At 38.4% G+C, this 13,754-nt stretch overlaps 1 protein-coding gene across 1 annotated transcript; it reads right to left on the bottom strand.

The window, feature by feature from the left end:
• Positions 1 to 152: 152 nt before the first annotated feature.
• LOC119495622 (calpain-1 catalytic subunit-like) lies at positions 153 to 12,758 on the bottom strand. Its single transcript, XM_037782304.1, has 23 exons — positions 12,601 to 12,758; positions 10,253 to 10,270; positions 8,777 to 9,023; positions 7,348 to 7,417; positions 7,144 to 7,262; positions 6,911 to 7,044; positions 6,623 to 6,791; positions 6,384 to 6,467; positions 5,359 to 5,444; positions 5,185 to 5,259; positions 3,915 to 4,075; positions 3,650 to 3,819; positions 3,514 to 3,525; positions 2,845 to 3,056; positions 2,717 to 2,756; positions 2,530 to 2,595; positions 2,289 to 2,346; positions 2,052 to 2,116; positions 1,771 to 1,839; positions 1,601 to 1,679; positions 1,393 to 1,506; positions 1,249 to 1,307; positions 153 to 1,167 (listed from the first exon to the last, which is right to left on the bottom strand). Exons 3-23 carry the CDS (start codon positions 9,020 to 9,022, stop codon positions 1,141 to 1,143), a joined length of 2,115 nt encoding a protein of 704 aa, XP_037638232.1. The 5' UTR covers position 9,023; positions 10,253 to 10,270; positions 12,601 to 12,758; the 3' UTR covers positions 153 to 1,140.
• Positions 12,759 to 13,754: the final 996 nt, after the last annotated feature.

Genomic DNA, 13,754 nt, shown 5'->3' with positions numbered 1-13,754 from the left:
GTTTGACATTTTACTGAGGCCTCTCTGTGCTTACAATAAATATAACCTTCACCTTAAAGGCATAGCATAGGAGCTTCTGGGGCAGTTTGAGCAGCCACATGTGGGTCAAACTCATGTTATCATGAACACAATGAGCAAACCGAGAAAGCATGAACCATGAGGGGAAATATTTATTGAAGGCACAACATACATTCACAACACAAAACACATGACTGGCATATTTTAATAGCTGTTTATAACATCATGTGTCATGTATAAGGCGTTTTAGTATCATGTGATCCCTGTAGATGTCCCTTGAGTGGACTGAAATACAGTATTTCTCACTAATGTCAGGCAACTTCAGTAGCAGCTGCCATAAACTAAAATATCAGTGCAAAATAAAAACAAGTAAAACTAAATAAAGGTCAGCTGTTTGACTTCAACCAAAGAAAAAAATGTGTAATATATAAACATCTATCTTAAATTTTAGTATCAAATGCCAAAACAAAAAACATTGACATTACATCAGGTTTGTACTGCCATCTACCAGTGTAAGAATGAAACTACAAATCAACACTGAGGTAATTATTTCCTGTTAAAAACTCTTCTGTAAAATCAGGACAAAATGGAAACATGAGTGCAGAATGATTAATCAAGAGAAACTATAAGACTTCACATTTTAAAGAATTACAGTAACAGACTTCTTCAGATTTCTTCTTCTATGTTTTGTGTTCCTCAGCAAAACAGCTTTTAGTGAGATTTTGAAATAATGAGACCATGAGACCAGTGAAATTATTGTTAGTAATTCAGCTGACATTCATACAGACAGCAAAAATAAAATCCAAAATCAACTTGCAACAACGCACATTACAGCTAGTGATTTTTGTCATGCACAGACTCATGCTGTTTTTATAGAGATGACACATCTATGTTGCACAGTGACTGCTTCATACTGTAGGTTTGCATAGTTTCTAAAAATCCAGCCGGGAGACACTTGGCTTGATTGGACTTTGGTTCCCGTTATACAGCTATTTTACTATATGTGCGCTGAGGTGGGATGTGTTAAAGGATCAACAGGTCGCTAAGGCTGAGGGGTCTTTATGGCAATTTTCAGGCGCTGTGCCTTTGCTCTATACCCTCCTCCGGTGAAGACGTCCCTCTTCAACCACACATCGTGAGGTAAAGCCACTGGCAATATGAGATATAAGGTTAGATGAACAGCGAAGGTTGACAAAATGTATTGAGATTTTCTTTTTAAACAGAACTCACCTCTGTGACGTTCATCTCAGCCTCTCCTGATCCCTCCTTGTCGAACTGCTGGAAAGACCCTGTTAAAAGTTTCACAATTAAAACTTCATAATCTGCAAACATACAGTGTAAATTCAGAATAAGATGTATCACAATGATACTCACTAAACATGGCTTCAAGCTTGACCAAGCAGCAGATGAAGTTGTCAAAGTCAACCATCTCGTCTTCTGCATACCGGGCTACCAGAACCTGGTTCAGTCTGTTATTCAGTTTAAAACCTATACAGGAGGACAATAAAAATAAAAGTTTTCTCATCTGTGAGTGTTTGTACAGTAGATACTTGTAGAAATGATAATCAAGAGCATTATATACCTGCCGCCTCAACAGCAATACGCATCTCATATGAGCTCATGGCCCCTGATTTGTCGAGGTCAAAATCTCTAAAAATGACCTGGAAGACAGAGAAAAAAAAAAATGAAAATAGAAATACAGATAATCATACTGTTCCTTTGACCTTATTATCTTATTTTATTAATTCTTACCAGCCACTTTCGGATCTTGTTCCAGAGGATCTGAAACTCCACCAGTCCTAAACGGGCACTACCATCCTTCTGGCACACATGGTGTCAAGGGGTGAAACCACACATAAACAATCACTGACATGCTTGTGATGGAAATGCAATCGTCTCTCATTACAGGAGAGCAGCTGATTTTAAGTGGCAACGACAATGCTTAAATGCATGTTTTTTTAATTTTTGTTTCTAATAAAAATCAATGTAATTAAGTTTTTGATCCATTCATGCCTTATAACTCAAGAGGATACGTCCATCAGGTTGACCATGGTCCTGCATGACTCCACACTGAAGCCGTCAGTCTTCAGATCTTTGTCTGAAATAACAACAACACTCATCAGAGGCTTGTAAGAGAGGTAGTCCAGGAAATGGATGGTGTAACCTACACTCTGCAGTGGAATCTAACACACTAGTGGGAGATGTATTACTAATATGTAAATTTTCCAGTAGCTCTGAATTGCTAACTAAAAATAAAATAGGAAACTCACGCCGGGAGACGACTCTGTTTAGAATGGTCCTAAGCTCGTGAATGGAGATCTCCATGTCCTGGGAAAGCACAGATGACAAGAAAAGAGAATTTGCACGTCTTTAGTTGAAATAAGAACAATTTGTATTCACCGTAACAATGTGTTGTGTGATGTTTTAAGCTTTAGATATGATCTAAAATGCCATAATAAAAATACAAATGCAAACAAAGATGCAGAACAGCATCTGTTCTTCAGAACTTACCTCTCCTGCTAGCTGGGCGAACATGGACTTAAAGGAGTCATCAATGTCGTCTTCAGTTACTTCATCCTGTAGAAAACCACAAATATAAAAAGGCATCGTTTTATGATCAGGGTTCTAGTTATTTCCTGCTATTCATATAGTAGAGTATGTAACATTTCTGTTTAAGTCACGTCTCAGTGATACGTACGTCCTCTCCTAAATCGGCAGAGATTTCATCATCCAGTTCTCTGCAACGGACAAAGATATATAAGCATGAGATTTCAATTTCCACAAATTACAAATACACAAACCGACATTAAAATAAAAGACACATACTCTGTTTCTGATTGTTTCTCAGTGAAGACTCGGAGGACAAAGTCAGCCTCCTTACTGGGCTCGAAGGTGGAGGGGACGATGAGGTACTCTCCGGGGGGCAGACGGAGACGCGTGCTCACCTCCCGCAGGTTGATGAAGGTCTCCGAGCGAGCGCACGATGAGTGGTTCAAAAAGAAGTTTTTCTTCAAGTGGACATTCTGGCAGCCTCTGTACTAAGGGCAGCAGGAAACAATACGAGGGTTGAGATGCATGTGCATGTTTTTAGGTCCATTTAATTGAAATCATATATATTTTCCACTATTCCAATCATTTCAAGCATAACACAGTTAATTCTTTTAAGATTTAAAACTTACTTGGAAAATAGCTCATCCATTATAATGAACAACAAGACTGCTTTTATTGTTGTCAAATTTACAATGTAGCATTTTGATAATGCAGTTAAATATGTGGATTGATTTAACAAGATAATGATGGATGTGATGGATTGAATATGTCAATCAAGTTGTCAAGTTTCTGTAAGCTGATTTTCATACAATGAATGTGATGTACAGAAACCAATGGCTACCTGGAATGGAGGGAAAATGCTTTTAAAAACTAAAACATGATCAGCAGTATTGTAAAATATACATTTGGTTATATAAACAGTGGTAGTATTGATGCTCTGCTTACCTCTTCTGGAATCTGCACAAGAGAAGATAAGGGAAAAAACATAAATGAGCTGAGGCAACATTTTTAAAATAATGTAAACATGTGAATAAACCATGAGAAGGGCAAAGGGATAATACTGATACTGCATCCCTCTCACCTCATAAAGAGCAAAGCCAATGGTGTGCATGTCCTGACCATGGCGCCGATATCTGCGGCGGTCCTTCTGCATGAGAGCAACTAAAAAACTGCATGCCACCTCATTGTCCTCTGGGTCATCGTCCTCCTCCAGCAGCGTGATCTTGTACTGAGGGTTGATCCAAAACGTGTCTGTGCAGAAGGTGCATTTGTGTTAGCCTGTTTCACAGTCTGTGACTCATCTATGTCAGTAGACTTTACATGAAAGGTGTATGGTTGGGACTCACTGGGATTGTTCCTGCAGCCTCCAGCGGTGCTGCCTCTCCTCCAGGTGCCGTAGAAGTTCGTGGTGTTCCAGTGGCCGAGGCTATCCTCGCTCAGAGCGTCCGCGGTCAAGTTACAGATCTCTAGCCGATTAAACTGCCTCTTGAATTCACTGAAGGTCATCCTGGAAGATTAAAATAAAACGTTTTGGGTCAGAAATCTGAATGCAACTTTTGTAAAAGAATAGTTCTGGGAAATACGCTCAGTCGCTTTCTTGCCGAGAGTTAGGTGAGAAGATTGATTCCGCTCTTGTGTCTGTGATATGCAAGAACCACTCGTACGAACAGATTTGTTCTTAAGTGGCTTGTATGAGTGATTTAGGAGAACTTGTCGCATTCATTAATTTTCCTGTATTTTGAATTGTCTCTTAGGTATGAACACAATTTACAAGTGGCCCAGATCTGTTGTAGGAGTCATGTACAATTAGTCTGCTGTTATCCAGACCTAAGTTTGTTATCCAAAAATAGTTTTTTACTAATGGATTGTATATTTCATTACTTTGAGGCAATTCTGAGTTTGAAAATCCTATATAAATCACACCTCATAATTATGTTGACATTATCCTGTTTGACTCTGCAATTCAAATTATAATTTAATTCTAAATGTATTCATATACATATCATCATTGCTTTAAATTGGCCATTGATGCTACTGTATAACGCTACAATATCAATATGTCAAATTGCAAAGCGACTTAAACTACGCACTAATTGAAGGTTAATTTGTCTCTGTATATAATAGGGTCAACAGGAAGTGTAACCAGGCACATCATGGCTGATTTACTTCTTTTGGATGCATTAACGTGTCAGGCTCTTGGAAGAGAGCGTGTCTTTAGACAGCGTGCTGATATATTGTGGCAGAGACAGATGAATGGGGCATGATGTGTAGCATTATATGGTATCACTGGGTGTTAATTATGTTATTTTACAATTCTCATGAATGCCCGCTCATTTTCGCACAGGTGGTCTGTCTCATGTCTCATGTTTACGCAGGTCATTAACAGTTATCTAAAGTTAGGAGTGTTTGCTGAATCTGACGCGGCACACTCGTACGAGCCCACGCTACGAATACGAGTCAAGAATACAAAAATGTTCTTGTACGAGACCCAATCTTCTCATGAAACTCTGCACAAAAGTGAATAAGCGTCTTTCCCAAAATGTCGGACTAGTCCTTTAAAATACCTGCAGTACATAAAATTGCCATACAGTACTACGGCATCTAGGAACATCTTACCAAAACTCCCCGTCTTCCATCTTCAGATGCAGGTCTTCTCGTTCAGAAGGGTCAACCTCATCCCATTCAGAAGAACTACACACAACAAGACAAATAGAGCGGAATCAACATTCAGATATGACACTCATAAAAGAATACCAAACAAAACACACACAGGGACATTTATTAACTCACTTGTCACTCCAGGCACCAGTCCACTCCACCTGACCCCATGGGTTGCGTATTCGGATTAGGCGCTCCATGTTGCCGCGGAAATCAACCTACATAACACACAGAGTGACGGGAAACTTAGGACCATTGAGGGTAGACACCCCAAGTGAATAAAATAAACATGTTTAACTAACACCACTTAACACCATGAAACTTCCACAGTTCACTATTTACATTAAGAAAATTATTTTCATAATATGTTTTCTGAAATTTCATGTTTAAATATGCAAATGAGGAATTATCATATGTGCTAATTTGCATACATTTCCAGAACAGAAATCTGAACATTGGATAAAGCCAGGTTCAAAATTCTTGTTTCGTTTTGTTGACATATTAGAGTCAAAGATTTTTGCAGAGGGAATTTTGGATATCTCTTTTTACACTGCATTAATCAGCCATAAAAAAATAAATTTTCGCCATGTTTTTAGGAATAAAATGTTCAATAAATCAGGCTATGAATGATATATGAACAAACCCCTCTGTAGAAACCTTCAGAATATAGATAGGAATGAAACTGAGAAGTTTGGTGTATGTAAGTGATACTGAAGTGGAGATTTCTGGCTCGGAGTCTGAGAGAAAACTTTTGAGAAAACAGCCTTTAAAGATATGGATTGTAAAATTCCATAAATTACAAAAACTAATAGATATCATCATGAAACTTCCCCAGTTGATAAATTACATTAAGGCAATTCTTTTTTGCATTACAAGTCTTCTGAAATTTTATGTTTAAATATGCAAATGAGGCATTATTCAATGTTACTTTTGGTGAATTTAGGAGAAATCTACAGACACAAATAGACAAAGTAGTAAAATAAACACCTAAATGTGTATTTTGGATGTTTTCTTTCCACTAGTCTGAAAGAAGACATGTTATGGAAGCAAAATCTCAAAATTGATCAGTGTATAAAAACAATGTTTTTGCCTGGGGTGTCTCGCCTTAATATCATTCATAATGGTGACCAATTGAACAGAGTCATACACAGACAGACCTCCTTCAGTCCAGTGACGGAGTAGGCGTGGCCCTTCACAAGCTTCTTGAATGTAACAGCCTCCATGTCGAAGGCACTTGTGATCTGTATTAATATGGAAACATGATTACTGCAGCTGAGTATGAAATGTCTGGCACAGGAATGAACACAAATGCTTTTAATGTTATTGGCTCTTTCAAAATGGCGCAGCATTGATCTGCGTGTCCTGGTGACGTGCCAGCAACGTGTTCAGCACTTACATCGATGGAACAGCCCAGCAGAGAGCCTCTATCCAGGGCTTTGCTTATTATCCAGTGCAGATCTTTGGGGGCACTGCGGAGCTCGTACATCTCAGACACGCCGCCCGTGAAGTCCTCGAAGCCTTCGGTGGTGCTTCCTCCAGACAGAGCCTCATAGGAGCCATTGAGCCTGACGCCGCACAATTAAAAACCACACATCAACAGCAGCACTTCACAAAGTGATTTACAACTTCCTACTAAATACATAGTGAATAATTTAACAACTGGGCCGGCTCTTTCAATACCTACTTGGCGTATGCCTTCTCCAGGAGTGCACTCCAGAACTCATTGCCCTCAGCAGAATGGACAAACATGAGCTCGCCGTCTTTGACAGGCAGCCTGTCATCTATCACGACGTCCACCCATTCGCCGAACTGCCAGAACTGCAACGCAGAGCAATAATCAGCAACTCCATCAATCTATACTGCTTGCCTTTACACTTGATAGAAAGTGCAGAAGCGTAGAAGATGATCTCAAAGTACCTGAAAGTGGAAGATTCCAGCGTAGTCGTCTTGGAAGGACTGCCCGTGTGGGACCACCCGATGAAGGAGCCTCTCGTTCAGGGTGAGAGAGCCGATGGCTGCTAAGAGCCAGCAGTCACCTGCGAGTGAAAAGAAGCATTTAGCAACCTTTATCGAATTGTTTTCAGGAGAGATTCAACATTAACAACAACAACAAGGGCTCACCCAGCGCTCCCTGACAGATGTCCGTTCTGGTGGCGCCGCCCACAATGAACTGAGGGTCATCTGTCATTTCCTGTTGAGAAATGAAACGTCTGAGTGAAGACAATCAAATGAATCTTATAATTCAGACAAGTCAACACATTTTACGGACTACTTTAACTTCTGCCACTCCACACCTCTTTACCATAGACCCTTTTTTTAAATTTTTTAGGGGAGTACAAGGGGTCTTTAGGGGGAGATAGCAGGTCAACAGTAGATGTCACATGGACGTGGTGTACATCATGTGGAAGCTGGGAACCTGAAGATTAATTTGAGATGCAGCTCAGCACAAGTGTCATGTTGTTTTAGTCATAAATCAGAAATAATGAATTAATTAAAATGAATTGTTAAAGTGTATAAGGGTTTAGAACATTATGATAGAAGTATATGATGGTCATACCCATGCTCTGTTATGTCTCATAAGTTGGTGCAGCAATGTTTGGGTTGATATCATTTGTTACACAGATTTGGTGCTAAATTCACCACTTGGGAATTGGTAATAATGATCAATAATCCCTCCAAAATACCACATTAAGACACCAAGACCTTGAGGAACACCATAAAACAATCCATGCGGTGATTTGGTATCAAAAACATTTGACATTTGGAAATTTCTGCAAGAATTGCATTTTTTGGTATTGAATGGCGAGCACTTCTGTTCTGGAAACTGCTCAGAAACCCCTCATTGCCCTTATGAGGATTTTTTTTTTTTTAAAGTTATTTTTTGGGGTGATTTTTAAGCATTTTATTGATAGGACAGTGGATAGAGTGTTGGAAAGGGGGAGAGAGAGAAATGACATGCGGAAAGGACCACAGGCCGGATTTGAACCCGGGTCCACCGCTGCTAGGACTGAGCCTTGGCATTACATGGGCGCTCGCTCTACCGACTGAGCTAACCAGCCGCCCCCTTATGAGGATTTTTGATCCAAACCTGTGCTGCTACAGACTCTGAAAGACAGTAAAGTCTGCACCCTCAAGGAATGAAAGAGGTTAAAGGCGACATCTTTCAAACTATCACTGTTCTTGCATGTACGCGTCAACTTCCTGCGCTATAAACAAATGTCAGAGCGAGGGAGTGGTCAGGGGAATGCCATGCGATGCCAACAGCTGCAGTGGTCTGAGAGGTTCCCGTCCCTGCTTGTCCTATTCTGTCTGAGTCTGCAGACGTGAATGTGCAGACGGGAAATAACACAGTGTCATATGATAGGTTTGTTTATATGATATGTTTCTCTGTCAGAACCACATGCCTGTTGAGAAATATTACATGAGAGGCAATCCAAAGAATGATGAGTGAAGTATTGCCACTTAATGTATATGTATAATGTACTGGGTGTATAAAAAATATATTGGTTATCTTGTGTCCTACTATCAGTTTTATGCATAAGTGACAAACCGTGGGCCTCGTCCACTCCACATCCATAGTTTTGGAGGAATGGGGGGCGAGCTCCTTGAAGCCCAGGGACGGAGGCTCGGCGGGGAAGCAGGGGTCTTCAAACAGGCAGCCGGACTCCACACATTCCTGCTTCAGGGCCTCGTAGTCCTGGTTGGAGAAGGGCACGGCCTGCTCCTTGGAGCCCATGCCTTCTGCCCGCAGCCTGTTGGCCTGTATGGCTGCACATATCCCTCCGGTTGGATCCATTCTGGTGCGTGAGATAAAAATATGAGTGAGTATGCACGGTACTGTCTATAAATAGCATGAAGCAAATCGGCGGCACACTCTTGTCTAAGGGTTACAAGCACAGCAATCAGGTGTGGGAGCGTCTGGAGAAAAATAATGTTCATGCTAGTGATAAAGATTGATTTTTCTTTTCTGTCTTCAACTAATTAGTCTGACCCCATATGGATTTTCTACATTATGCTGTTAGCCTAAAAGCACAAAGCTGAATACTTTGGGAAATTACAACAAAAAGCAAAGGCCATTGAGGAAACTGATGTCCGTCAGGTCCTTGGTATTCTATTTAGATTCAATATGTTTGAGGTCAACAAAATAATGATAAATATTGGGTATTTTCCCCAAAATTTTGTCCCAACATCAAGGAGAAGACTTGGTAACAATTCATTTTACAGGTCCACAAATTTCATGGTAATTAGGTGATAATTAGCAAGTAGCCTATTTGAAATTTCTTTGGAATTACTGCCAAATTACCCCAAAATGTACTTCACAATTTATTGAAAATTACTTTATTATAAATATTATTTAATAATTATATGCTAAAATAGCATATAATCGTTAAAATAAGGCCCTTAAGCTTGAGAAGCGGCTGTGCGCTGCTCTTCATCGGAGGTGGAAAACCAAAACTAATAGAAGACACTTCTGATCAGGCACAAATCTCACCATTGTGTGACTTATTGTCTACACAAATGTAACCTGGTAGCTAATGATTCAGGGAGTTTATTTAAGAAATTCCAAAGAAGTTATTTGTTAATTATTATCTATTTATCAGCAGACATGCAAATAAAGCATATCAATTAACAATGTATTCTTTTCCTGGAAATGTATTAAATAAATTACCAGCTATTGGGAAATAGCGGAATATAATTATTAAATAATGTTTATTATAAAGTAATTTTTGATACATTTTGAGGTAAATATTGGTGTAATTTGGCAGTGATTCCAAAGAAATTTCAGATAATGTCCTGGTAAAGCCCAGCAAAAGGCAAATACTGCAAATAATAGTTGTCATGTGAAATCAAAGTAAACGTGCTGCTGTGGAAACTAAAGTTAGAAGCCGACATAAGTTCAGCAGAGAAATAATACACATACAGAAGTTATGAACAGTAGAAAAGCGACTACTGAGCAATGTGAGACAAGACACCACTTCAAACACAACAAACCCAGGAATAACATAATAACTTAGAAATGTCTTACCTTGTCTGTATTTGCAGGCTGAGAGGGAGAATGAGACAAAACACAGAGAGAGAGAGAGAGAAGGTTATTCACTCAACTTTTGGCACTTGGAAAGATAAAGTGCTCTCTTCATGGTATAATTTGGATTGCACTGCAGAAGCCTGCCGTAGCCCTAATGGATTTTAGTGTTTACCACTCAGTGGGGGGGCCTTTTCCTCCTCCCTGAAAGCACAGTCTGGCTTTATGTGCCGGAAAATTTCACAACTTTCAGTCACGTCTCCAGGGACGACATAAAAGCTTTGCAAGTTAGAAAAACATCATGTCAAGAAGCTAGCCGTTAGATTCAAAGTTGTTACTATCCCTTTCTGAATCAGTGCGAGAAAAAACTGGGACATTGAATGATCTTTTAAAGCCTACCGCTCCACTGGACAGGAATACTAATGAGCTCAGTTAACAGTGAAGTAAGAGGGGAAAACTGGGATAGAGCTGGTGAGGGACTGGGAAATCCATGAGAAAAAAATGACTGAGTTGGAACACATCAAACATTTCTTCATGTAGACCATTAAGCATACCTGCTACAGTTACATATCAGATATTGCTGGATTCAGTACAGCTATACCATTCCAGCAAACCCTGATTTATTTAAAACAATCATAATTCATGATTTATTTTTTTTGTTGTTTTTGTTTTTTGGCTGTTTGTTTTTGTTTTTTTTCTCACTCTTTACCCTGAAGGGGTCTCCTGTTTTGCTTATATTGCGGTCGTCTGGCAGCTCTGCAGTTGTTTTTGACATGTACCCTCAACTTTTTTTTTTTTCTGTTATTTTGTATAAGGGTACTGGGTGTTTCACTTCTTGTGTGTGTCTACTGTAAAAAAAAGTCGAAAATAATATATATATATATATATATATATATATATATAAAAAAAACATTCATGATATACCTTCATATTTGATATTTCCATTACTTGTACGTATGTATTTGTAGTACTGTATTTCCTCAATGCATAAATATATGCACACTCTGTTTCTTCACACATGTAGAGGAACACCCTGCCCACTATCACACCAAATTTGGGATCAATCAGAGCTTGCATTATGAAATTACACGAGTTTAGGTGTATCATCTCCCATTCGGCCTGGCTTTATTTTGCATTTCTTTTATTTATAGGGTGTGTCACAATATCTGTCAAATGTAACCACTTTTGGGGGTCTTCCCTCTAGCCTATTTCTATAATGAGTAAGAGAAATGCTCTGCTCACAAAAAAACTCTGCTGCATTAATCAAGTTCAAATATAATCCTGTAAAATGTAGCTTTTGGTGAGACACTTGAATAAATCCAGTTGTTTAAAGGAGATGTTTTCACAAAAATATAAAATAGATATTAGAGAGGGAATTATGACCTGATTAACTTCCTAACACTAGCTCTAGGCAGATTATAATATATAATTAGAACTACTAATACCAAGATTTATTTGGGGTGTGTCACAATATCTGTATATTATAACCACTTTTTTGGGGTCTTCCCTCTCTAGCCTATTTCTATAATGAGTAAGAGAAATGCTCTGCTCACAAAAAAACTGCTGCATTAATCAAGTTCAAATGCAATCCTGTAAAATGTAGTTTTACAGGATTACATTACAAAAAAAAGGATGTGTTGTTGTGCAAAACAGGCTTTTGATAGAAACAATTCTGCAGGACAAGGACATTGTTTACAGGAGGGACACCCCCCTGACCCTGAGGCCCCTCATGCCCTCAGAGTCTGCAGGAATGTCCCCCTGCTCTGTCTAACAGCTACACAGAGAGAGAGACACTACTGCTGGTAATGACCAAAAGGATATCTCTATCTGACAGAGAAAAGCTGATCCAGGCATTCCTGTCATGATGATGTCATCTATAGGACTTTAACCTAAACAATGCACTAAAACAACCAGCAGCCTCTCTGTCTCTGTCAAAACACACACTGGGGTGAAAAAAACAAGACAGTAAATGATGCTGGCTGCTTTGTGAATTCCTCTTACTATCAAAAAACCACAGCATGTGAGGCATGTAATGCAGATTGTTTACAGCACCTGTTCACTAGTACAAGTAGGCCTGTCTTTTTTTTTTGTGCAGCCAGCTGCTTCAAACATTTCTGACTACAATACATTTTTTTTTTTACAATCATCCACATTGCTGGATGTCATAATTAAATCTGAATATGTCAGCTGTTGACTGTGTTGTTTATTATTAGCTCTACAGCAGTATTTATTATATTAAACAAACACGCACGGTGGCCTAGGCTATAATAAACCCCCCATGAGGCACCGTTAATCTCTAACTGGCTATATAATGACACAATCAGAGAAATAAACAAGACGACTACACTCACCGCTGCTTTAAAGGCAACTTTCCTTCAAAATGGATCGGGTAGTGCTAATGGAGTAAATCTGTTTAAAGGGGGGTTTGGTAGCCAGCAGGAGAAGCAGGTCCAGGTCCAGCCCTCTCAGCTGCACACACACACACACACACACTGCTGCAGGAATCAGAGCAGACCCGCCTCCTGCAGGAGGAGGAGCCGGACCAGGACTGCTCAAAGACCTGCAGCACCACACCCTGCAGCTAGAGGCGCTCCAGAGAGAGGGCATCAAATCAGACTTTATTTAGAAAGTTCAATACAGTAGTTGCATAAACATGTTCAGATTTTTTTTCATTACAAATATAATTCACAGTATAAAAAATAATACAAAATTAAAATAAATTATTCAATAAATTAAATGTAAGGAAAGAAAAAGATGAATAATAATAATAATAAATAAAAAAAATAATAATCAGGGTCTGTTAAAGGGAAAAAAAATCTGAGATTTTGAGATTAAAGTCATAATATTAGGAGAAAAAAGTCGTAATTTAATGAGAATAATGTAATACTATTTCAAGAAAAAAAGTAATAATATAACGAGAATAAATTCATAATATTACGAGAATAAAGTCGTAGTATTATGAGAATAAAGTTATACCATTTCAAGAAAAAAAACGTTGTAATATTACGAGAATAAATTCACAATATAACGAGAATAAAGTCGTAATATTACGAGAATAAATTCACAATATAACGAGAATAAAGTCGTAATATTACGAGAATAAAGTCATAACAGAGAGGGCATCAAATCATCACTTTATTTTAGAAAGTTCAATACTAGTAGTAACATAAACATGTTCAGATTTTTTTTCATTAAAAATATATTTCACAGTATAAAAATAATACAAAAATAAATTATACAACAAATTAAATGTAAGGAAAGGAAAAGATGGATTAAACAAATAAACAAAAAAACAATCGGGGTCTGTTAAAGGGAAAAAAATCTGAGATTTCAAGAATAAAGTCATAATATTACGAGAAAAAAGTCGTAATTTAATGAGAATTAAGTCATACTATTTCAAGAAATAAAAGTCATAATATTACGAGAATAAAGTCATAACTTTACGAGAATAAAGTTGTAGTATTATGAGAATAAATTCATTCTGTGTAAGAGAGCTATATAAAAC

This window comes from Sebastes umbrosus, chromosome 10, assembly GCF_015220745.1.
Source record: "Sebastes umbrosus isolate fSebUmb1 chromosome 10, fSebUmb1.pri, whole genome shotgun sequence".
In the NCBI taxonomy this organism is placed as follows: Eukaryota; Metazoa; Chordata; class Actinopteri; order Perciformes; family Sebastidae; genus Sebastes; species Sebastes umbrosus.
Note: the sequence above shows the minus strand (reverse complement) of the source record. Positions and strands in the feature narration are given on the sequence as shown.